At 60.5% G+C, this 24,260-nt stretch overlaps 1 protein-coding gene across 1 annotated transcript; it reads right to left on the minus strand.

Moving 5' to 3' along the window:
* Positions 1–16,082: 16,082 nt before the first annotated feature.
* Positions 16,083–22,211, minus strand: LOC109280193 (tissue factor pathway inhibitor-like). The gene is made up of 6 exons (XM_059727174.1): positions 22,122–22,211; positions 19,420–19,553; positions 19,067–19,377; positions 17,012–17,269; positions 16,535–16,672; positions 16,083–16,276 (listed from the first exon to the last, which is right to left on the minus strand). The coding sequence occupies exons 1-5, from the start codon at positions 22,209–22,211 to the stop codon at positions 16,539–16,541; spliced, it is 927 nt and encodes a 308-aa protein (XP_059583157.1). The 3' UTR covers positions 16,083–16,276; positions 16,535–16,538.
* Between the last annotated feature and the right edge of the window lie 2,049 nt (positions 22,212–24,260).

Below are 24,260 nucleotides of genomic sequence, written 5' to 3' on the forward strand. Positions count from 1 at the left end.
TGGGTGGGATGATGTATTTTGGGCTGGTCCTGCTTTGAGCAGGGGGCTGGACTACATGTGACCTGAGCTCCCTTCAACCCTCACTGTCTGTGAGTCTAGGGCTCAGCCACACCTGATCTGCCCCAGGCTCAGGCAAACCCAGAGGCATGAGCCCTTCTGGGGTCCCTGTCCCAACAGGCTCCCAGCACCCCCCTGGCCTGCCTTGCAGCTTGCCCCCTAGCTGCTGCAATGACCCCTGCAGCTTGCAGACACTACAGGCTGGGTCCACAAGCCTGCCCCGTCCAACCGGGAACAAGCCTGGCCAAAGGGAAACACTTTGCTGGCCTCACCCTGCCAACAACCTGCCCCCCCGCCCTGCCCCAGCACTGTCACTTCCCATGAAAGCACAACACAGACTTCTCAAAAATGTTGAGTTTAATTCAAGTCCCAGTACAGGATGTGCAGGTGCAGCTCCCCCGCGTGCAAGCCTCTGCTCTGCACACTGGACAGGTCTGGCTGCCGCGTGCCCTGCCCTGGACGAGAGCATCTCTCTTCTCATTGCGTGTAACTGTGACTAGGTATAGGCAGGTGGACGTGAGACCTGGCCACCCCAAGGAGGTGTGGGGGGAGGCTCTGGAGACTGCTTGTCACTCCCATGTCCCTCTGCCAAGCTGTCCAACAGCAGTGCAGATGTTGCGGGTGGTGAAGCTTGGACAAGAGACACAAGCAGAGGATGGTAGCTCTGTTTGCAGTACTGGTGAGGCCGATGCAGGTGTATCAGGTGGATGAGAGCACTGTCAGGATAGGCCAGTGCAAGGACAGGAAAAAATTTGCTAAAATGCACCCGAGAGATTCCAGGCAGAGGCCGTGGCCCTGCTACACAGACAGGCAAAGCCCACCTAGTCCAGACCAATCTGAGCAGAGGGGAAAATCCCTTCATAACCCCAATAAATCCTGTCTTGCCCCCAATATTAGCATTGATCTGAGCCTGAGTGCGGGGGCAAGACCCTCTAGCCAGGACTCTGCAGGGTTGGTGCCAGCAGGAGCATTGGCAAAGCCCAGCCTCATCTCCAGCCTGGGCCTAGTATCAGCCTCAGCCTTGGAGCAGAGCTTGGCTCATGTCCCCTCAGCACGAGAGGTATGCTGCCTCCCTGGAGCAAAGATTTGGGATGTGACGGAGGTAATCCAGGCCAGGATCAAGCCCACCGATTACTACCCCATGGTCCTAGTCCATGTGGGTACTAATGATGCGGCCAGGAGAACCCCCGATCACCTGATGGCGGACTACAGTGCTCTGGGTGGCGTGCTGAAGGAGTTCGGTACACAGGTGGTTTTCTCTTCCATCCTACCAGTGACCGGACGAGGAAGACGGCAGGAGAACTGCATCAGAGAGACCAACTGGCGGCTTCGGCAGTGGTGTCTCAAGGCAGGCTTCGGCTTCCTGGACCATGACCCGCACATCAGGGCGAGGGACATGCTCAGCTGGGATGGGCTTCACCTGTCCCCCAAAGGTAAGTGTGTGTTTTCTTCTAGGTTGGCGGATCTCCTGAAGCAGGCTTTAAACTAGGCTCTTCGGGGGGAGGGGAGTACGAGGGCAGGGGAAACTGTGGACCACCAAACCATGTGGCACCCACAAGGACAGCCCAGCCTGAAGAAAGAGAGCATTGGGAACCTGAAAGCCATGGGGAGGCCAGCTCGACGGCACAGGTAAGGAATGAGAAGGTAAGAATCAAAGGGCCCCTTGGGACTCGGAGCGGGGGGCAGCAAAGGCACCAGTCGCAGGGCTCAAGTGCCTATATACTAATGCTAGGAGCATGGGGAACAAGCAGGATGAACTAGCGCTCCTGCTTGCACTAAACACCTATGACTTAGTGGGGCTAACAGAGACCTGGTGGGATTCATCCCATGACTGGGCGGTACATATTGAGGGTTATAGGCTGTACAGAAAGGACAGGTCGGGGAAGAAAGTGGGGGGGTTGCGCTCTATGTCAGTGAGCAATATATATCGACCCTCATCAAGACAGAATCCAAGGCTGAGGAAGTAGAAGGATTGTGGGTTAGGCTACGTGGGGGGCAAGGAGAAAGGGATTTGGTGGTAGGGGTCTGCTACAGACCCCCACACCAAGGGGAAGAAAGAGATTCAGGGCTCCTGAGGCAGCTCTCAGAGACCATAAAAGCTAAAGAGGCGGTAGTCATGGGGGACCTAAACTACCCGGACATCTACTGGGAGTCCCAGACAGCAAAGTCCCACCGCTCACGCAGGTTTCCAACCTGTGTACAGGACCTCCACCTGACACAGGAGGTGCATGGTCCCACTAGGGGGAATGCCATACTGGATCTGGTATTGACAACGGGGGATGACATGGCAGGAGACCTCCAGATCAGTAGCCATCTAGGGGACAGTGATCACCTAATAATAGAATTCAACATAAGACGTCGAGTGGGTAAGGTAACTAGTAGGGTGAAAGTGCTAGACTTTAGGAAAGCTGATCTCAGTGAACTCAGGCGATTAGTCAAGGACGCACTGCAGAGTAGGAGTTTTGAAGTGATGGGAGCCCAAGAAGGGTGGCTGTGCCTTAAGGAAACGATCATTCGGGCACAAAGCAAGATGATCCCCGAGCGAGGCAAAAGAGGGAAAGAGGCCAGGAGGCTTCCCTGGCTGGCCACAGAAATCCAGGGCAGCCTAAGGGCCAAAAGGGGAGCACATAAAAAGTGGAAAAAGGGAGAGGTCACTAAAGATGAATATACCTCCTCTGCTCGTGCTTGTAGGGAGGCAGTTAGGGGGGCCAAAGCTACCATGGAGCTGAGGATGGCAACCCAAGTAAAAGACAACAAGAAATTGTTTTTTAGATATATAGGGAGTAAAAGGAAGGCCCAGGGAGGAATAGGACCCCTGCTAAATGGGCAGAAACAATTGGTGACGGACGGGGGGACAAGGCTGAACTCCTCAACGGGTTCTTTGCCTCAGTGTTCCTAAGCGAGGGGCACGACAAGTCTCTCACTGGGGTTGTAGAGAGGCAGCAGCAAGGCGCCAGACTGCCATGCGTAGATCCTGAAGTGGTGCAGAGTCACTTGGAAGAACTGGATGCCTTTAAGTCGGCAGGCCCGGATGGGCTCCATCCGAGGGTGCTGAAGGCACTGGCCGACGTCATTGCAGAGCCACTGGCGGGAATATTCGAACGCTCGTGGCGCACGGGCCAAGTCCCGGAGGACTGGAAAAGGGCTAACGTGGTCCCCATTTTCAAGAAGGGGAGGAAGGAGGACCCGGGCAACTATAGGCCAGTCAGTCTCACCTCCATCCTTGGCAAAGTCTTTGAAAAAATTATCAAGGCTCACATTTGTGAGAGCCCAGCAGGACAAATTATGCTGAGGGGAAACCAGCACGGGTTTGTGGCGGGCAGATCGTGCCTGACCAATCTAGTCTCTTTTTATAACCAGGTTACGAAACACCTGGACACAGGAGGAGGGGTGGATGTCGTATACTTAGACTTCAGGAAGGCCTTCGATACGGTATCCCACCCCATACTGGTGAACAAGCTAAGAGGCTGTGATGTGGATGACTACACAGTCCGGTGGGTGGCGAATTGGCTGGAGGGTCGCACCCAAAGAGTCGTGGTGGATGGGTCGGTCTCGACCTGGAAGGGTGTAGGCAGTGGGGTCCCGCAGGGCTCGGTCCTTGGACCGATACTCTTTAATGTCTTCATCAGTGACTTGGACGAGGGAGTGAAATGTACTCTGTCCAAGTTTGCAGATGACACAAAGCTATGGGAAGAAGTGGACACGCCGGAGGGCAGGGAACAGCCTGATAGCAGACAGACCTGGATAGGTTGGACAAGTGAGCAGAAAACAACAGGATGCAGTTCAACAAGGAGAAATGCAAAGTGCTGCACCTAGGGAGGAAAAATGTCCAGCACACCTACAGCCTAGGGAATGACCTGCTGGGTGGCACAGAGGTGGAAAGGGATGTTGGAGTCCTAGTAGACTCCAAGAAGAACATGAGTCGGCAGTGTGACGAAGCCATCAGAAAAGCCAACGGCACTTTATCGTGCATCAGCAGATGCATGACGAATAGGTCCAAGGAGGTGATACTTCCCCTCTATCGGGCGCTGCTCAGACCGCAGTTGGAGTACTGTGTGCAATTCTGGGCACCGCACTTCAAGAAGGATGCGGATAACCTGGAGAGGGTACAGCGAAGGGCAACTCGTATGGTCAAGGGCCTGCAGACCAAGCCCTACGAGGAGAGACTAGAGAAACTGGACCTTTTCAGCCTCCGCAAGAGAAGGTTGAGAGGCGACCTTGTGGCTGCCTATAAGTTCATCACGGGGGCACAGAAGGGAATTGGTGAGTATTTATTCACCAAGGCGCCCCCGGGGGTTACAAGAAACAATGGCCACAAGCTAGCAGAGAGCAGATTTAGACTGGACATTAGGAAGAACTTCTTCACAGTTTGAGTGGCCAGGGTCTGGAACGGGCTCCCAAGGGAGGTGGTGCTCTCCCCTACCCTGGGGGTCTTCAAGAGGAGGTTAGATGAGTATCTAGCTGGGGTCACCTAGACCCAGCACTCTTTCCTGCCCATGCAGGGGGTCGGACTCGATGATCTATTGAGGTCCCTTCCGACCCTAACATCTATGAATCTATGAATGTCAGGGATTCAGGAGCAAGGCAGCTAGGGGAGTGCGAGGACCCGAGGGCACTGGTGTTAGGGCCAGTGTTTTCAGATGCAGAAGTGTTAGGGGCTGAAGTAATGGCCCAGGGGCCTGTTTCTCAGAGCCCTGTGGGTGCTCAGTGCCGTGTGGGTCCAGTCTGGATGTGCACCCACAACCCAGAGACCTGTCCAGAAGATGCTGCTCCTGCCTCTGCAGACAAAACCCGGCAGCAATGCAGGCAGTTCCTGCTCGGGGGCAGTGCCAGCCCCTGGAGGCCAGCAAATGCCTGCAGGGAGGTGGCTGGGCTTGGATTCAGAATCCAGCCTTCGTCACCCCCAGGTTTCATCCATCTCTACACGCTCCAGTGGTCCCTGAACATACCTAGGATGCAGGCAACGCAGGCTTGCTACAGCATGGGAGTGGATCCTATCCTGGATGATCTGAAATACAGGAGGGTGGTGTCAGAGCCCCAATGCCCACCTGGAGGGGGACCCACCTTGGGCCCCTCTCTTCCCTTGCCTCCCCTTGCAATGCACTGGTACCTCATCTGTCCCACCCATCTGCTGGGCTGACCTCTCTGGGGAATAAGCAGCTGCCAAGCCTTCTCACTTCCAGTCAAGCACAGACCAGGCACCGCAGCCTCTGCTGCCCCGTCCTCCCCCTGCCCAGAGGCCTGGGAGTGGGGTGCCCCAAGCACTTGCCTCCAGCACAGTCAGCACGGTCTTCCCAACCAAGGAGCGGTACATCTCCCCAAGGAAGTGGGCCTGCTGCTGCAGTGCCAGCACCTGGTCCTGGCTGCTGGAGCATGCGATCGATGGATGCGGAGGAGAGCGGTGGTGGCTGCTGTGGTGTCTGCAGCCCGGGCAGAGCCTCCTCTGCACCCCAGGGATGATGCTCTGTGCTGGGATTGGAGAACTTAAGCACCCGCCATGGGGCAGCCCTGGGAAGATCGGCCCCAGCTGGGAGCCTTGGAAGGAGTTTCTGCCTGGCAGGATCTCAGTGCCCGGATCTCACCATTTCCCTTTTACTGATATGGGGACTCAGGACCCACACACCCTGCTCCGGCAATGCTGAACCGGCATGCAACAGTACTGCTGCACCCAGATCTACTCTTCCTCTACAGCTCCTCCTGCCGCCGAGTCCTCCTGCTCCTGTACCCCTGCTCTCCCCAGCTGCGGCAGGAATGGGAGCCACCTGCATGCTCCTCCCTCCCTGCACCGCGCTGCTTTTGCACCACAGGGAGGGATGAGTCTTCCCTCTCTACCGGGGGAACAGCCCCAGGCACCAACGCAGGCGAGACCCACAGGCTGGGCAGCAGTTCTGCAGAAAAGGATCTGGGGGTGACAGGGGACAAGAAGCTGAACAGGAGCTGGCACTGTGCCCTTGATGCCAGGAAGGCGACTGGCATCCTGGGCTGCATTGGTAGGAGCGTTGCCAGCAGATTGAGGGCAGTGATTCTTCCCCCATTCAGCCCTGAGGAGGCCACATCTGGAGTCCTGTGTCCAGCTGTGGGCCCCCCACTACAGAAAGGATGTGGACAAGTTGGAGAGAATCCAGCGGAGGGCAACAAAAATGGTTGTGGGGCTGGGGGACAGGACTGGCGAGGAGAGGCTGAGGGAACTGGGCTGATTGAGTCTGGAGAAGAGAAGACCCAGGGGGACTGAATAGCAGCCTTCACCTCCCTGCAGGGGCTGCAAAGAGGATGGGGCTGGACTGTTCTCAGTGGGGGCAGATGACAGGACAAGGAGCAATGGGCTGAAGCAGCAGCAAGGGAAGTTGAGGTTGGATATTAGGGAAAACATTCCCACAAGGAGGAAGGTGAAGCACTGGGACAGGCTCCCCAGAGAGGTGGTGGAGTCCCCACCCCTGGAGGTTTTGAAGGTGGGACCTCAGCTCCTCCACCAGCACATATCTGGTGCAGCTCCCGGATGCCCCTGACACCTGCCCGGTCTCTGAGCAGGGGGTGACATAGCTGAAGCGTGCCAGGCTGCAGCCTCTTCAAGCCTCCTCCAGGAACTCCTGCTGAAGCTCTGGCTAAGATCTCTTTGCTTCTTTTCTTTTGCACACTCCCTGTCTGCAACCCCACCGAGCCCTGGGACCTCCTAATCGAGCTCCTTCTGGCTCTGGCCAAGCTGGCTGTGGACCTGAGTGGGAAGGAGGGTCTGACTGGGGACACCCAGGGACTGCGGGGCTGCTCTCCTGGCCTGGTCCATCCACATCTCTGGGCAGTCTCACCGAGCAATGTCTACTAATTGGATGCATTCGAGGGCCAGTGGATGCTGGCCGGGTCCTGCCCTGGAGCGCTTCTTTAGCGCCCCGCTCTCTCCCTTAGTTGTGCCAAGCGATCGGTGATGTGCCCTAAGTGACGAGCCCCCTAATTAAGCAGGGCTTATAGCTCTTCTTGCTGGGCTTTGCGTCAAGCTCTGGAAAGGCACGTCAAAAGCCTTTCCTTGCTGGGCCACGCACCAAGGCATTTTCCTCCATGGTCAAATTAGCATGGACTGGGGTTTTGCCTTCCTCTGTAGCGGGGGCACGGCCTCTCCCTGGGATCTCTTGCGTGCATATGGATGACTTTTCATAGAGCAGGACGCTGGATGCTGCGGTCCGTTGCTTTTGCTGTGGCAGGGTCAGGCATCGTCTGGTGTTGTGTCAGGGCTCACGGCACACTTACGTAGGGTGTAACTTATGGTTTATTTGGGGTGGTTTGGACAAGGCTGGTCCTGCCTTAGGCAGGGGACTTGGACTAGATGTGACCTTGGGAGCTCCCTTCTTCTCTGTCACTGTTTGATTTAGTATTTTCTAATCTCTTCTCACGTTCCCCCTCAAACATCCTCTTTCTGAACTGAACTGGCTTGGCCTCGTTAGGGTCTCCTCCTATGAAAGTCCCTCCACAGCACTCATCACCTTTGGGATCCCATCTCCATTGGAGACCAGGTGGGCAAAGCTTCCCTGGGAGCAGTGCGGTGCCTCCCCCCTCCATGGGCAGCTATTTCCCCCTGCTGTCCCCCGAAAACCGGCTGAGGTGGGATTGCCTGATCTCCCTGCTGCTCAGGGCTCCTCTCTCCCCTGGGGCTGCTCGGCCGGGCGCTCCTGGGAGGGGACCCAGGGCTCTGGGCAGGTGTGAGCCAGGTGCGCTGATGGCTCGAGATGCCCGAAGCTCTGGGCTCCTGGTCGGAGGTGTGAGGGGCCTGCGGGGCATTGGGAGCCTGGGGAGGGCAGAGATGCTGCTCCCCCATGCCCAGGTCCCAGCCTGAGGAGGCGGGACGCTGCCCGAGGGCTGTGCAGGAGCCAGGCTGGTGCCGGAGGGAGACTCATGGCAGGCGGGCAGCAGTGCCAGGTCCGTGCTGCTCCGGCGCCAGCTGAGGATGACCCCTCTGCCCCAACAAGTTCACACCCATTTTCCTTTTCCTCATTTGTCCTTCACTCATCAAGAAAAATCACCACCGTCTGCCCACATTAGGCCACTGGGGTGGTGCAGAGAGACAGGCTTTTTGGAGGCCGCCTCCCTGCACCACCCTGGGTGGTGCCGCTGAGCGCAGTGCCAAGCTGGGACCTGGGGTCTGCGTAGCCCCAGCTGCCCCCAAGAAGCAAGAAGGAATGACCAGAGGCCATGACGTTTGGGAAAGCACGCTGCCACCCACCCCAGCCTTCCCCCCCATTATTGATGGGAGCCATTAGGGACCTTATTGAGCTGCAACCACATCCGGGCATTATACAGCTGCACCATTAACCCCAAAGGAGCTGCAGCTAATGGAGCAGGGCTCCCCTGGGAGACATGGGGAGCAGGTGCATTATGCCCCCAGGCTTCCCTGTTGTTGTCCCCTGGTCCAGGGGTGCTGCTCCTTCCCAGAAGTTCCTCCCCAGGTGCAACGGCTGCTTGAAGCCCAGGCCCCAGCGCCAGTATCTGCTGCTGCTGCCAACCACAGCTGAGCCCACCCTGAGGAGCCCGGCCTGGGGGTCCATGCCCCAGCACTGCAGGCACAGGGGCAGTTAGCAAGCAGGGCCAGTGGGGTCTCTCCTGTCCCCTGTCCCCTGTTCACCCTCCTGTTAAGCACTGGCCCTGGCCCAGACAGAGCTGGATGGACCCCACAGCTTGTTGTCCTATTCATGCAGCTCCAGGCCCATCTCTCTCCTGCTGGGTCGCAGGTCATCTGTGTGCGAGACCTGCAGGCAGTATTACCCGGGGACGTTCCTGCTCCTGTGGACTGTCCTGTTGACTCAGAGGCCCACAAGCAGCACCAGAGGCTGGGGGGAATCGCCCAGACATGAGTGTGGAAGCACACAATCGGTGCAATTGAGGGGAAGTTGGCCACCAGTCCCTGGGGACCTCTATCCTGTCTCCTGCCTGCAGGGACTAGGTTTGCCCCTCGCCCCTAGCCTTGGAGCCAGCATGTGATGGCACTGCAACCTTGTGCCTGTCATGACATGGACCCCAAAGCCCCGAGTGCCCAGGCTCTGCTGCAGGATGAAGTGATCTTCCACCATGACCTGGGTCATCCCATCCCTGCTGCCAGCCCAGCTCTCCCACCCTAGGCTCTACCCCGCGGATGGGACGTCCTCTGCCCAGGCTGGGCTCAGGCTCTGCACTTTGCTCCCTTGTCTCTGAATAAATGAGTGCTGTATGAACCTGCCCTGCCTTGCAGCTCCTGCCCCACATACAGGTCCCCTCATCCAGGCCAGCGCTGCCTGGGCCATAGCCCCCATTGCACCCAGGGACATCACTCTGAAAGGATGGAGGTGTCCCCCGCAGCCTCACACATGCATGGGCAGAGCTCCTAGTCCCAGATGGGCAGCAGCACATAGGTCTGCATGGGGAGGGCTGGTAGATGCCCATGCTGCCCTGAGCTGTGTGGGGCACTTGCTGCTAGCTACTGGGATACGGGCAGGCAGTGCTGGAGACCCCGGGCACAACCAGAGCATCAGCAACAGGCAAGGTCAGGATCAGACCAGGTCCCGAGTCACTCACTGGGGTCCAGAGCAGGCAGGGGTGTGGGCCAGCGTGTGGGCACTCACCAACCCAAGCCACAGGCCAGCAGCTGCCAGGGAGTCCAAGGCAAGGGCAGGGGCAGGGGCAGGGGTAGGGCAGGCCAGGGGCAGCCAGTTCGGCCCTGCCAGAGGTCCTGCTTATAAGGAGGCCCCTGGGACTAATGAGACGCTCAACTGGGAACCAGGGCCAGCTGGGCCATTTCTCCTGCCTGCTGTCGGGCTCCTGCCAGCAGCACGGGACACAGAGCAGAGCCTGAGGTGCACAGAGAAACTGGGGCTGATGGCAGAGCAGCCCCCACCAGCAGGAAGAAGGGCTCCCCACAGCTCGGCCTGATGCCCATAGGGCTCCTGTGCCCTGAGCTCTCCATGGCCCTGGGATCTCAGCTAAGAAGGCCTTGCAGGCCTTGGCCAAGGCCGTGCAGGGGGCACAGAGGTAGGAGCCCAAGACATCCCCATTCCTCTGGTGCCAGTGTCCTCTGAGTCCCAGCTGGGCATGTGGGAAACTCCCCAGAGGCAGTGGGGCCAAAACCTGGTATCAGGAACAAGCACTGGATGCTGCATGGCCAGGGCCCCTTTCCCTTTCATGGGGAGCAGGGGCTGCCCAGGAAAGCCCAGAGCCCAGGTGCAGATGGGCGCTGGGACCGATGGTGCCACAACCTTGGTGAGATTTTATTCACCAAGGCACCCCCAGGGGTTACAAGAAACAATGGCCACAAGCTAGCAGAGAGCAGATTTAGACTGGACATTAGGAAGAACTTCTTCACTGTTCGAGTGGCCGAGGTCTGGAACGGGCTCCCAAGGGAGGTGGTGCTCTCCCCTACCCTGGGGGTCTTCAAGAGGAGGTTGGATATGCATCTAGCTGGGGTCATCTAGACCCAGCACTCTTTCCTGCCTATGCAGGGGGTCAGACTCGATGATCTATTGAGGTCCCTTCCGACCCTAACATCTATGAATCTATGAACCTCGCCTGCAGGCAGAGACAAGGGCTCCCTGCAGCCCGGCCACACTGTTCAGGGTCCCTGCACTGTGGACTGCTCACAGGACCCTCCCAGGCCAAACCTGCCCTGCTGTTGCCCCATGGGGGCAGCCCATGGGATCCTGGTCCCTGACCCTAGCTCAGGGTCCTCCCCTCACCCTGTCCCACCCCATCCGCCCCACCCTGCCCCGCCCTGCCCCGCCCCGCCCCCCTTATTTTTTAGGAATTTTTTTTTGTGTTCAAAAGCCATAGCAGCCAAATCGATTCCAAATCCGTGAGTTTTTCAAGATCCACGTGTGGCCCTGTTTCCGGCAAACATCCTCCACCAAGCTTCAAATACTTCCGAATCCATTGGCAAGCATCCTCCATGCAGGTCAAAGCCTGGAGGCTTGGGGTTTGGATGCTCCCGAGTTTCCGTTGCCCTTAGCCATCAGCTGAAGGTGGAAAGTAGGGAGAAGACTCTCATTTCTGTAAAGTCGGTGTAAAGCCAAGATCTTCCCCCTGGAAGCGAAAGTGGGAGGCTAACTGCATTACCGGGGCACTGCCCCCTGCCAAGAAAGTGGTCTTGCCCTGCAACTAGGAAAACCGCCTTAGCGGTCATGTTTCCCCCGTTGGAGACCTGAGACGGGAGCTGGCAGGAAGCCTGAGGGCCACAGCCCTGAGCCCCGCGTGCCAGCTCAGGGCAGACACCTGCATCCATGAGCAATGGGCGCAGCGACCCCCAAGACAACCCAGCCCAGCTCCCCCAGCTCTCTCCACCACCAAGAGGGGCCTCAGCCCAGGCCAGGACACCAGCCCTCCTCTTCCCACCCTGTGCTGGCAGCTGGCAGCTCTCGGGCACAGGCCACGTCTCCCCGGGCCCCAGGTGCAACCGGCTCCCCCAGCACCTCTTGTGCAGGGAACCACGCTGCATTGCCCCACACCGAAGGGGAACAGTTGCTCCATCAGGGAACCACCAATGGCCTCGCTCAGGCACTGACATTTCCTGCTTTGGGAGCAGGGACATTGCCATGGGCCCCCCAATAGCACCAGGAAGCTGTGGGTTGCAACGTGCACCCAGCACTGGGGCCTGGAGGTCTGTGCCACCCACCAGTCCTGGGACCCCGTGCCCTGGGCAGGGCAAGCAATGCCCCCTTCTCTCTGCCCAGGGCTGGAGCTGGTGCTAGAGGTGCAGGGACAAGAGACTCAGGAGAGAGATTGCAGGAAGCTGCAAAACAAGGTCTTTATTCCATGGAGGAAGGATCTGCTATGGTGGGTGGGGGGTGCTGGAAGCAGACCCCTGCTTTTGGGGGTCACATGTCTCATCTGTGTCTGAAGCTACAGGAAGAGTCCATGGGAAGGTCCAGGACCCTGTGGCCCAGCTGTCCTGAGCAGGGAGAATGGAGTCAGGGGCTGGGGGGGCTCAGCCCAGTGCCTCACAGCACCCACCCCGGAAAGCAGCACAGACACCCCCATGACACAGCCCCATCTCCATCCACCAGCCCCACCAGCCCAGCCCCTACCCAGCCACGAGATGCACAGAGCTCGCAGCCCAGAGAGCTGCAGCAAGGGGTGGGGGGCAGAAACCCCTCCCTCTCTACATGACCCTCCTGCAGACGGTGCTGCAGCCGGTGCCGCAGCATAAGAAGCCGGTGAGCATCGTAGTGGTCCTGCCAGCTGCAGGGGAAGCAGGGGCTGGGGTCCTGGGGGAGCCTGCGTACCTCTGACCAGGGCAGAGACTGGCAAAGAGGAGAGGGCAGAAGTCCTGCCCGGGATCGCAGCCCCTTGCCCACTCCCCCAGCAGGGCCTGGGTCTCTGCGGTGGGGCTGGGGAGCAGATCCCTGTCCCCTCCTCCACCTGACTCGACCTTGGCCATGGGCCACGCTAGTCACCCAGCGTCACGCTTCCCAGTACCTCCAGCCCCAGTGGTGAGATGCCCCTTGCAGCCTCCAGCCCCTTGCTGCCCGCTTGGCACCTCTTCCTGCAGGACTGGAGGCTCAAACAATTGTTTTGGTTTCCACGGAAGCCTCCATAAATGAGCTGTTGGCAACTCCTGGAGACCCAGCCGTAGTAGTAGCATGTGAGGTGTAGCTTGCAGGGGCTGCGGTCTAGAGGGAGCCTGCAGATATCTGACCCAGAGCAAAGGCTGGCAGTGAGAAGGGGCACAGCTGTGCCCAGGATCACAGCCCCCCACCCTCCCCTCCAGCCCAGTTGGCTCCCCCCGGGGCTGTGGCAGTAGCATGGGATGTGCGTGTAGCAGGGCTGGGGGCCCAGGGAACTGGCAGAGGTCCCCTGGGCAGAGGGATGCGGCTCACATGGAGCTGTGCCTGCTCCTGGTGCAGAGGGATGAGATGCCAGGGGGCAATGCCCTCGCAGTGTGGCTCCCACCCACCTGCCCAGTGCTCACACCACCCCCGGAACAGGGGACAGGAGAGAGGGGCTCAGAGAGGGCCTGTGGCAGGTTTGGGGGCTCAGAGCTTGGGGCCAGAGGGGAGCACTCACCTGGAATGAGCTGCCCAGATGCAGGCTGCAGCTTGACCATCAAACAACCAGCTTGACCATCAGTCCCTGTCCCGCCCTCAGCTTGTTGCCCGCAGGCCCAGACAGTGCCTGCTCATGGGGCAGTCAGCTCCCGTTCCTGGACACATCTGTACCCCAAGTTCTCACTCCTGCTCTTGCCAGCATCATAGTGGTCCTGGCGACTGTACGGGAGCAGCGGCCCTGGTCCTGGGGGAGCCTGCGGGCCTTTGACCAGAGCATAGAAGGGCACAGAGAAGAGGGCAGAAGCCCTGCCTGGAATCGCAGCCCCTTGCCCGTGTTTCCAGCGATTGCCCCTGTGCCATGATGTGTCTTGCAGTGTCCAGCCCCTCAAGGGCCAACTGGCACATATTCATGCAGGACCAGACACCCCAAAATCTGATTTCATTTCTGCAGCAGCCACCATAATTGAACTTTTGGCAGCTCCTGGAGACCCAGTCATAGTAGTAGTGTGTGAGGTGTAGCCTGCAGGAGCCTCAATCCGGGGGGAGCCTGCAGATGTCTGACCCAGAGCAAAGATAGGCAGCGAGAAATGGCATAGCCCTGCCCAGGATCGCAGGCGCTCATCCTCCCCTTCAGCCCAGCTGGGTCCCCCCGGGGTCATGGCAGTAGCACGGGATGTGTGTGTTTCAGGGCTGGGGGCCCTGGGGAGCTGGCAGAGGTCCCCCGGGCAGAGGGATATGGCTCACATGCAGCTGTGCCTGCTCCAGGTCCAGAAAAATGAGATGCCAGGGGACAATGCCTTAGCAGTATTGCAGCTCCCACCCACCTGCCCAGTGCTCACACCACCCCTGGAATAGGAGGCAGGAGAGAGTGGCTGGGGCAGGTTTGGGGGCTCAGAGCCAGGGGCTGGAGGGGAGCACTTGTGACGGGCCTCACCACGTCCATCCACCTTCCGGACGCCACGTGTCTCTCCAGGGGTGCCTAAGCCCTGGCACACCCCCTTTTGAGCCCCCCCGCAGAGTCCGGGGGTAACATGTGCTGCCACCACCCTGAAATGGGACTGTCTGGGCCCTGTATCCTCAGAGAAACACAGGCCTAAGAGTCCTATGGGTACTCGACCCAATGCAAGCACTTGGGGCACTTCCCCAAGGTGGGGGCAAAAACAATAGTCTCCCTTAGTCCACAGACCTAAGGGGCTTCCTTGGCATAATTAAACCCATCCCTCAATAAGTCTTCCACACTAGGTACAAAGGAGAACTTTATTGGTTACAGAGGGTCGGGTTAGAGTAGGGTCCAGGGGAGAGCAATATCAGAGAAATCCCATCGAGCAAACTCCTGTGGCTGGGGTAGCCTTTGATCTCGCATCTGAGTTACTGCAAGCTGTATATCTAGGTGGATCTCAGGTACCTTACTCACAAGGATCATCCAGAGGCTGTGGGGGATTCCCTCTGGAGGCAGGTGGTTCCTTGATCATGAGTTCTGAGAGAGGGAGCAAGTTTCAGATGGTACAGCTCTTCTTTCTTTGTTCCTGAGTATCCCTCATGGCTGCTGCCCCCCCCCCCGCCCCGGTGCAGTCCTTAACTTATATAGCCCTTGTGACCTCATTTACCTGGTCCAATGGAGGCCAGCACCTGTTGGCTGTGAGCCAACCAATTTGAAATACATCACTAGTTGCCGGGAAGACTGTAGCCCACCAGGACAGAAGGTATGCCCAGGTATGTGATGCCAGTCACGTAGGCAGAGGGAGCAGGTTTCCCCCCTCCCTCAGGAACGTATCCAGCTGAGGTTACCCAAAGAGATGGGGTAAAGGTATGTATCCTCGCCTGGGCCCATCCTATTCACAATTGTCACAGAGCAGAGTTTTTGGGGGAGAAGCGAAGGTGGCTTCCTGCCACAGCACGCAACTGGAATGAGCTGCCCAGGCGCAGGCTGCAGCCCGGCCCAGAGGACGAGGAGTCCCACCGGCACCAAGAGGCTGCCCCATTTCATGGTGCTGCCGTGGTGCCATGCCGAGCACCGGTCCAGCTGGGCTATATACCGTCAGCTAGCCCGGAAGTGGGGGGACCTTGCACAATGCCCCTGCTCTGCTCCCTGCCCCTCCCAGGGGCACCGGGAAGATTGGGAAAGAGCCCTGGGCCTCTGTGCAATGAGGCTGGGCCTGGCTAATAGCCAGCACATGGTGCTCACAGGCTCCCTGCTCTGCCCCTTCCCACAGGGCCGGTCCCAGGCAGCACCTAGATCACTTCCCTCAGGCTGAGCCCACCCCACGGGCTCTTTGGTTTGTGTTGATGAACTAAAGGTGCCCGCGGTGGGGAGAAGAGAAGCCCTGGGCTTCCCACCCTTGCTCCTGGCTGGCTGCACAGGGGCTGCTGCAGGCAGTTTCCTGGGCACAGGTGTAACAAGGGCAGGAGCGCTGGGCTGAAGCTCCCGTTCCCACAGCATCGTACGGGGGGCAGGAGAAAGGGGCAGTTGGGGAGAGGCCCCGGGCAGGGACCACACAGGCAAGGGGAGATCTGAACCTGCATCCACACACAGGGGTGAATCCAGCAGCGAGGCGGGTGCCATCAGGGGTGCAGGTGGCAGCATCATGGAGGAGGGCATGAGGGCTGGACGCAGGGCAGGGAGTGGAGCAACCCCCGCTGCAGGATCCCGACGGCTCGGAGGGAACAGCACAGCTGGAGAGCGCAGGAGCTCACGGGCGCGGGCTGCGTCTCCCCGGGCCCTGGGGGCAGCCGGCTCCCCCGGCACCTCTCGTGCAGGAACCACACTGCAGTGCCCCACAGCAAAGGGGAACGGTTGCCCCATCAGGGAACCACCAATGGCCTCGCTCGGGCCCCGGTGGTTCCTGCTTTGGGAGCAGGGACATTGCCCAGCCCCATGTAGCCCTGGGAAGCTGTGGGTCCCAGCACGTGCCCAATGCTGGGGCCTGGAGGCCTCTGCCACCCATCAGCCATGGGACCTCGTGCCCCAGGCAGGGCCAGCCATGCCCCTTGTCTGTGCCCAGGGCTGGAGATGCAGGGACACGAGAGCCAGGGGAGGTTGCAGGAAGCCGCAAAGCGGGGTCTTTATTGCTGCAGGAAGGAGCTGCGATCGTGTGGGGAGGGCGGTGCGGGAAGCAGATTGCTGATGCTGGGGTCACGTGCCACATTGGTGTCTGGAGCCAGGACGGTCCGTGGGAGGTCCAGGACCCGCAGGCCCCGCTGTCCGTGGGGTCACTCTGGGGGCTGCCCTGATGGGGAGGGAAAGGCAGTCAGAGCGGAGAGGGAAGAATTGGGGGCCGGGGGCTCAGCCCAGCCCAGCACCCCACGGCACCCCCCCCAGAGGGCCCCAGCCCAGGGGTGGCACAGAGACCACCACGGCACGCCCCATCTCCCACCCGGCCCCTCCAGCACAGCTGGGTCCAGGCCCCTCCGCAGCCCTGAGACGGGACAGGGCTCGCAACCCCGAGAGCTGAAGACACGGGGGGGGGGGGGGGGGGGATCTGCACCTCTTCATACGGCCCCCATGCAGACACGGCCACAGCCATTGCTGCAGCATTTCTGCCCCCAAGGACACTGCTCATCATTCTTGCACCAATACAGGCAGCTCCCTACGCCCTTGGGCTGGGGGCACCTGCCGGGTCTCCCTTTAGCAAAAGCACCCCTTGTCAGACCAGCACTCCTGCCCCGGCCTCAGCCACCCCCACCTCGGCCCTGCCCCGGGCGCAGCGACCACGCGGCAGATAAGCTGCACCGCACGCCCGTGCCCCCGCTCCCCGCCACAGAGCTGCCTTGCGCCCGCAACGGGCTCCGTGCAGACGTGGCCGCAGCACGTGGAAGTAGCCGTCACTGCAGCAATGCAGCACACAGGCACCAACGGGTCAGGGAAGGGGTCACAAATCCCTATCCCCTCCTCCCTCCTCTGTCTGGGCCTCCAACTCGGCACCTGGATCCACCTGCCCCTTTCCAGCAGCCGCACGACTCACCCAGCTTCACCCTTCCCTGCACGTCCGGCCATCGCCCCGGTGCCGCCATGCCTCTCGCAGCGTCCGGCCCTGGCAGGCTCATCCCCTTCCCGCCCACCTTGCACGTGTTCTCGCACTCCAGGAGGGTCTTAAAGTTGTTAGCATTGCCCTGGCAGCCGCCATAAATGAACTGTTGGCATCTCCTGAACACCCAGTTGTAGTAGTAGCGTATGAGGCGCCGTGCGCACATGCCTTGTTCTGGGGGGAGCCTGCAGATGTCTGACCCAGAGCAAAGACTGGCGGTGAGAAGGGGCAGGAGCCCTGCCCAGGATCGCAGCCCCTTGCCCCCCTCTGCAGCCCAGCTGCATCCCCCGGGGTCATGGCAGTAGCATGGGATACCCATGTTGCAGGGCTGGGGGCCCTGGGGAGCTGGCAGAGGTCCCCCAGGCAGAGGATGAGGCTCACATGGAGCTGCGCCTGCTCCTGATCCAGGGGGCTGAGATGCCAGGGGGCAATTCCTTCTCAGTGTGGCAGCTCCCACCCACCTGTCCGGTGCTCACACCACCCCAAAAATAGGGGGCAGGAGAGAGGGGCTGGGGCAGGTTTGGGGGCTCAGAGCTGGGGGCTGGAGGGGAGCACTCACCTGGAACATACTTTCCAGACACAGGCTGCAGCCCGGCCCAGAGGGCAAGGAGCCCAGCCAGCACCAAGAGGCTGCCCCCCTTCATGGTGCTGCCGTGCTGCTCTGCTGCCATGCCCAGTGCCAGGCCAGCTGGGCTATATACCATCACCGAACCCGGGAGCAGGGAGACCTTGCACAATGCCGCAGCTTGGCCTCTGCCCCTCCCAGGGCACCACAAAGGTTGGGAAAGAGCCCTGGGCCTCTGCGCAATGGGGCTGGGCCCGGCTAACGGCCGGCATGTGGGGCTCCTGGGCTCTCTGCTCTGCCCCTTCCCGCAGGGCCGGTCCCAGGCAGCATCTAGATCACTTCCCCCAGGCTGCGCCCACCCCGGGGGCTCTTGGCTTCGTGCTGATGGACTAAAGGTGCCCGGGGTGGGGAGAAGATGAGCCCTCTGCTTCCCACCTTTGCTGCTGGCCAGTTGCACGGGGGCTGCTGCGGGCAGTTTCCTGGGCACAGGTGCAACAAGGGCAGGAGCGCTGGGCTGGAGTTCCCGTTCCCACAGCATTGTACGGGGGGCAGCAGAAAGGGACAGTAGGGGAGAGGCCCTGGGTAGGGGCCACACAGGCAAGGGGAAGCCTGACCCTGCATCCACACACAAGGGCAAATCCAGCAGTGAGATGGGTGCCATCAGGGGTGCAGTCGACAACATTGTGGAGGAGGGCACGAGGTCTGGATGCGGGGCAGGGAGTGGAGCAGCCCCCGCTGCAGGATCCCGATGGCGCGGAGGGAACAGCACAGCTGGAGAGCGCAGGAGCTCATGGGCGCGGGCTGCGTCTCCCCGGGCCCTGGGGGCAGCCGGCTCCCCCGGCACCTCTCGTGCAGGAACCGCACTGTGGTGCCCCACAGCAAAGGGGAACGGTTGCCCCATCAGGGAACCACCAACGGCCTCCCTTGGGCCCCAACGGTTCCTGCTTTGGGAGCTGGGACATTGCCCAGCCCCATGTAGCCCAGGGAAGCTGTGGGTCCCAGCACATGCCCAGCACTGGGGCCTGGGGGCCCCTGCCACACATCAGCCCTGGGACCCCATGCCCCGGGCAGGGCCAGCGATGCCCCTTCTCTGTGCCCAGGGCTGGAGATGTAGGGACACGAGAGCCAGGGGAGGTTACCACCCCCACCTCGGCCCTGCCCCGGGCGCAGCAACCATGAGGCAGACAAGCTGCACCTCACACCCGTGCCCCCGCTCCCCGCCACAGAGCTGCCTTGCTCCCGCAACGGGCTCCGTGCAGACGTGGCCGCAGCACGTGGAAGTTGCCATCACTGCAGCAATGCAGCACACAGGCACCAACGGGTCAGGGAAGGGGTCACAAATCCCTATCCCCTTCCCCCTCCTCTGTCTGGGCCTCCAGCTCAGCACCTGGATCCACCTGCCCCTTTCCAGCAGCCGCACGACTCACCCAGCTTCACCCTTCCCTGCACGTCCGGCCATCGCCCCGGTGCCTCCATGCCTCTCGCAGCGTCCGGTCCTGGCAGGCTCAGCCCCTTGCCGCCCACTTTGCACCTCTTCTCGCACTCCAAGCGGGTCTTAAAGTTGTTAGCATTGCCCTGGCAGACGCCGTAAGTGAACTGTTGGCAGGTCCTGGTGACCCAGTTGTAGTAATAGCGCGAGGCGTGAGTCCTGCAGTTGCCGGTGTCTGGTAGGAACCGGCAGAGGTCCCCTGGGAAGAGGAGGTCGTCCCCGTCCAGCCAGCTCAAGTTGCCTGCCCACCTGCACTAACAGGCCTGGAGACAGGTTGCCCAGGTGGGGAACAGGTTCCCATTGCCCCCACAGCCCCCATAGATGAACTCCTTGCAACTGTCTGTGGCAGCGTCGTAGTAGTACTGGAGGCTGTAGGTGGACGTAGGCCAAGCAGTTGCCGCTCTCCGGGGGAAGCCTGCAGACACCTGCAGGCCAGAGCAGAGACGGGAGGTGAGAAGCAGCACCCCTCGCCCTGCCCTGGCTGGCTCTCCCCGCTTCGTGGCACTAGCATAGGATGTGCATGTTGCAGAGCCGGGGTCTCTAGGGAGCGGGCAGACATCCACTGGTCCAGAGGGATGCAGTGCCACTGGGCAATGCCCTTGCAGCGTGGCAGCTTCCACCCTCCTGCCCAGTGCCCATGCCACCCACCGGGACTGACCAGGACACAGCCCCACTCGTTGGGCACAGAGTCCCCAGGGCAGGGGATGGGGAAGCAGGAGAGAGGGGCTGGGGCCGGGTAGGGAGCACTCACCTGGAGAGAACTGCCCAGACGCCGGCTGCAGACCGGCCCAGAGGGCGAGGAGCCCCGCCAGCACCAAGAGGCTGCCCGACTTTATGGTGCTACCATGCCCAGGATCAGGTCAGCAGGGTTATATACTGTCACCCTGCCCCCGAGTCGGGGGGGCCTTGCACAATGCCCCAGCTCGGCCTCTGCCCCTCCCAGGGGCACTGTGAAGGTTTGGAAACAGCCCTGGGCCTCTGTGCAATGGGGCTGGACCTGACTAACAACTGGTACGTGGGGCTCGCGGGCTCCCTGCTCTGCCCCTTCCATCAGGGCCGGTCCCAGGCAGCACCTAGATCACTTCCCCCAGGCTGCGCCCACCCCACGGGCTCTTGGGTTCGTGCTGATGGACTAAAGGAGCCCGGGGCAGGGAAAACACCAGCTCTCTGCTCCCCCCCCCTGCACGCAGCCTGGCTGCTGGAGACCGTGGGCTCAGCACCCCGCCAGGGCCTGACCAGCTGCCCAGGGGCTGCTGGGCTATTACTACCTGGGGTTGCTGCGATCAGGCTCCATGTGCTGCACATGAATAAACCCCAGAGCTTTCTGCCCCGGAGTTTTTAGCTCCTGGGTACATGTTTAAACGGCACACCCAGCAGCAAAAAACACTGGAGCAATAATCCCGGGAGTTCATTCAGGAGCATTAATTGCATGTGTAGACGTGCCCCGAGTGTTATATGGGAGGTGGGGTGGCCACCGCTGCAGAAGAGCGACAGTGCAAAGGAAACAGCAGAGCCGGAGGGAGTGGAGGCGAAGGCATGACCCGTGGCACGGGGCAGGTGGGCTGCAAGCAGCACAGCCCGTCCCGGGCAGGGAGGATGCAGCAGCATCCCCTGCTTCTCCGTCTGCTCAGACCTGCGTCCAGGCTCGAGTCTGCGGCAGGAAGACTCCCCAATCCCTGCTGCTGCGGAGAGCCCTTGCTCCTGGCCCCGGGTGTCAGCCGGGATCAGGCCCGCAGCCCTGGGGTGACTGAGCTCAGCCTGGCAGCACAAGTGCGGGTGTCAGCAAATAGGGGTGACCCCTGGTCAGCAGCCCTGGGGGGCCGGTCGCAGCTGTGAATGCGCTGGGGGGTAGGTGTTGATGGTAAAGGGGCTGGATGCAGGGGACATGGCAGAGGACCCTTCTCCCGCTGCCCAATACCCAGCTCCTGCCTCAGACACCCCCAGCCCTGGGTGGTGTCAGGCAGCTGCTCCGTGCAGCTTTCCCGCATGCCCTGGGGGCAGGAAGGGCTCTGCCAGCTGCTGATGGCTGAATCCAGCCAGGCCCAGGGCAAGGCAGAGCCCCCTGCCCAAGTGGGGTGATGTGGAGGGAGCCCTGAGCCTGCGGGGATGGGCTGCCCCAGCAAAGCGAGCTGGGAGCAGGAAGCTGCCTGCAATACCGGGCGCTTTCCCCATCACCTCTTGTGTCAGGTCCCCGCGCCCCGCGGCCCACAGCAAAGGGGACAGTTGCCCCATCAGGGAACCACCAACGGCCTCAGGATGGGCTGGGGAGCTCCTGGCCCAGGGGGAAGTGAAGCCAGCAGAGAAGTGTTGCGGCCAGGTGGGCATGCCAGCCCCCAGCACAGGATGGGTATGCAGGGCTGGATGGGACTACAGCTCAGGCAGCCCAGGCCCCCTCCCCGCTGTGCTCACCTTGCTGCCCACTGATCCCAAGACCCATCCTCACTTGGGGACTGGTCCCCATTGCCCCTCAGATGAACAGGTCGCACGTGCAGGTGGAGTCGTTGCAGTAGCCCAGGGCTGGCAGGCAAGGCAGGGGCCGGGGTCCTGAGGGAGCCTGCAGACGCCTGCAGCCCAGATCACAGTGAGGATGGGGCTGGAGGGCAGCCTTGCCCTCCCCGCTGCCCACAGCTGCTGCTGGGCACACGTCACTGGCCAGGCTGGCTGTGCAGCCAGGGATCCCCCCGCGGCACAGACACGAGGGGCTGCTCACAGGGGCACAAGCAGGATGCAGCCGATCAGCGCTCAAACCCCAAGGGTCACAGCCCAGGGGCAGGAGCAGGCCCGTGGACACGTGCAGCAGCAGGACGGTGCTCTGCAGACTGTCTTTAGGATGCAGCAATGTCCTCGTTGCTGACGGCATGTGCCTCCCCCCTCCCCCCCCTTGGGATTTCTGCATTGGGCGCAGAGAGCAGGAGGGGATGAATTTGGTTGCTCTGAGCTCTGCATCCAGCGCTTCAGATGGGCAGCACACAGTGTGCTGCCCCCAGCCCCACCTGGGGCATCTCAGGGCCACCGATATCCTGCTCCACAGGAGCCAGGACATTGCTCCGGGGTGCCCAGCTACTGTCCCCGCTCTGCTCCATGCCGCACAAAGGAGCTGCCAGTGCCACTTATGGCTCCCATGGCACCACTTGGCCCCCTGAGCCAGGGCAGCCCTGGGGTTGCCAGGGGCTCAGAGACACATGTTGTGTTGCAGGAAAGCCCGGGCAAGCTGCGGCAAGGTCTGCATGCTGCCCGTTCAAGGTGAGGGGCAGCTCCATGCTGGGAGGTCGCAGAGGGATCCCCGGGTCCTGCCCCGGCACAGCCACGTCCGGCTGGAAAGGCGCGTGGGGACTCCGTGCGGGCAGGAGGAAGGAAGCGGAGCTGAATGGCGAGGAGCCAGGGCCCGTGTGAGAGATGCCAGGAGTGACGCTGAAGCCCAGCTCTCCCACCCTGGGCTCTGCCCCATGCATGGGGCATCCTCTGCCCAGGCTGGACTCCGGGTCTGTGCTTTGCTCTCTCCTCTCTGAATAAACGCGCTCTGTATGAACCTGCCCTGCCTCGTGCCCCTGCCTCTCAGCTCCTGCCCCACATGCAGGTCCTTCTCCCAGGGCAGGGGCTGGAGCTGCCTGGGCCAGACCCCCCGTTGCACCCGGGGACATCACTGCACCAGGAGGGAGGTGTCCCCTGCGTGGGACCGTCAAGTTGTCATTTGACCAGGATCTTCCAGACAGCAGGAAGGGCCCGCACCGGCCTCTGCGAGCAGCTCACGATCCAGCACAGCTCAGTAGCAGAGCATTGCAGGATGGCCTTGCCAGCTAGTATTTCTCTGCTGCCCTCCCGGTCCATCCGCTATGCACCCCAATGCAGGGAAACTGGGGGGTTACCTGACAGCCACACTAAGCCCGTGATTCTCAACCAGGGCTTGTGAGATCCTCTCAAGGGTGTTGCAGGGATTTGGATGCTTTCAGGACTGTTAGATGTGCAAATGCCTACATGTGATGCCCAAGATGCAGCAGGAAGGTCCAAGGAGGTGATACTTCCCCTCTATCGGGCGCTGGTCAGACCGCAGTTGGAGTACTGCGTGCAATTCTGGGCACCGCACTTCAAGAGGGATGTGGATAACCTGGAGAGGGTCCAGAGAAGGGCCACTCGTATGGTTAAGGGCTTGCAGACCAAGCCCTACGAGGAGAGACTAGAGAAACTGGACCTTTTCAGCCTCCGCAAGAGAAGGTTGAGAGGCGACCTTGTGGCTGCCTATAAGTTCATCACGGGGGCGCAGAAGGGAATTGGTGAGTATTTATTCACCAAGGCGCCCCCAGGGGTTACAAGAAATAATGGCTACAAGCTAGGGGAGAGCAGCACCAGCACTGGTAGCTGTGTAAGAGATCTGAGTTTAAGTCCCAGCTTTGGTGACTGTGAGTGAGTTAATAAGGAAGATTTCCTCTTGCAGTGGACAGGAGCATTTGTGTTTTCTCCCCTTCCAGAGACCCAGGCCCTGTATTTCTTTGTCCTTTGACATTTTGTATTTTGTGCCTTTTTATATTTCCCCAGCCAGTATTGTTTGCTCTGCTGTTTGTGTTTTGTGTTTTAGATTTTATTAACCCTGTGTCTTGCCAATGACTGTAAGTGTCTAACCTTTGATGAATCCTGCCCCTTGGGGCATTGTGGTGTCTACTATACCCCCCTGATTATGCCTGTTATGTTCCCCCATTAAAAGGTATATGTTTAAGTCCCCAGTGGTGGTCTGGCTCTGCTCTATATAGGGAGGAGAGTCCCTGCACCTCCCACAGTGCTTGTGCACCTGCTCTGAGCCCTTCAATTGGACAGGGGGACCTTTTGGAGTACCGTCTGGGTTACAATGGCAGTGAACTGTACACATTGTAACTTGGGTACACTCAAGGGTGTGCCCCATCCTCAGTTGGATGGAATAGGTGGACCGACAATAGCGCTGTGAGAGGGAGGCTGTCACTCACTCAGGAGGTGCTACTCCACGCTCAGGGCAGCTAGGATCTGGAACCAACTTCCAAGGGAAGTGGTGCTCGCTCCTACCCTGGGTGTCTTCAAAAGGAGGCTAAACAGCCACCTGGCTGGGGTCATTTGACCCCAGCATCCTTTCCTGCTCAGGGCAGGGGGTCGGACTACATGATCTG

Source organism: Alligator mississippiensis, chromosome 1 (assembly GCF_030867095.1).
Source record: "Alligator mississippiensis isolate rAllMis1 chromosome 1, rAllMis1, whole genome shotgun sequence".
Lineage (NCBI taxonomy): Eukaryota > Metazoa > Chordata > Crocodylia > Alligatoridae > Alligator > Alligator mississippiensis.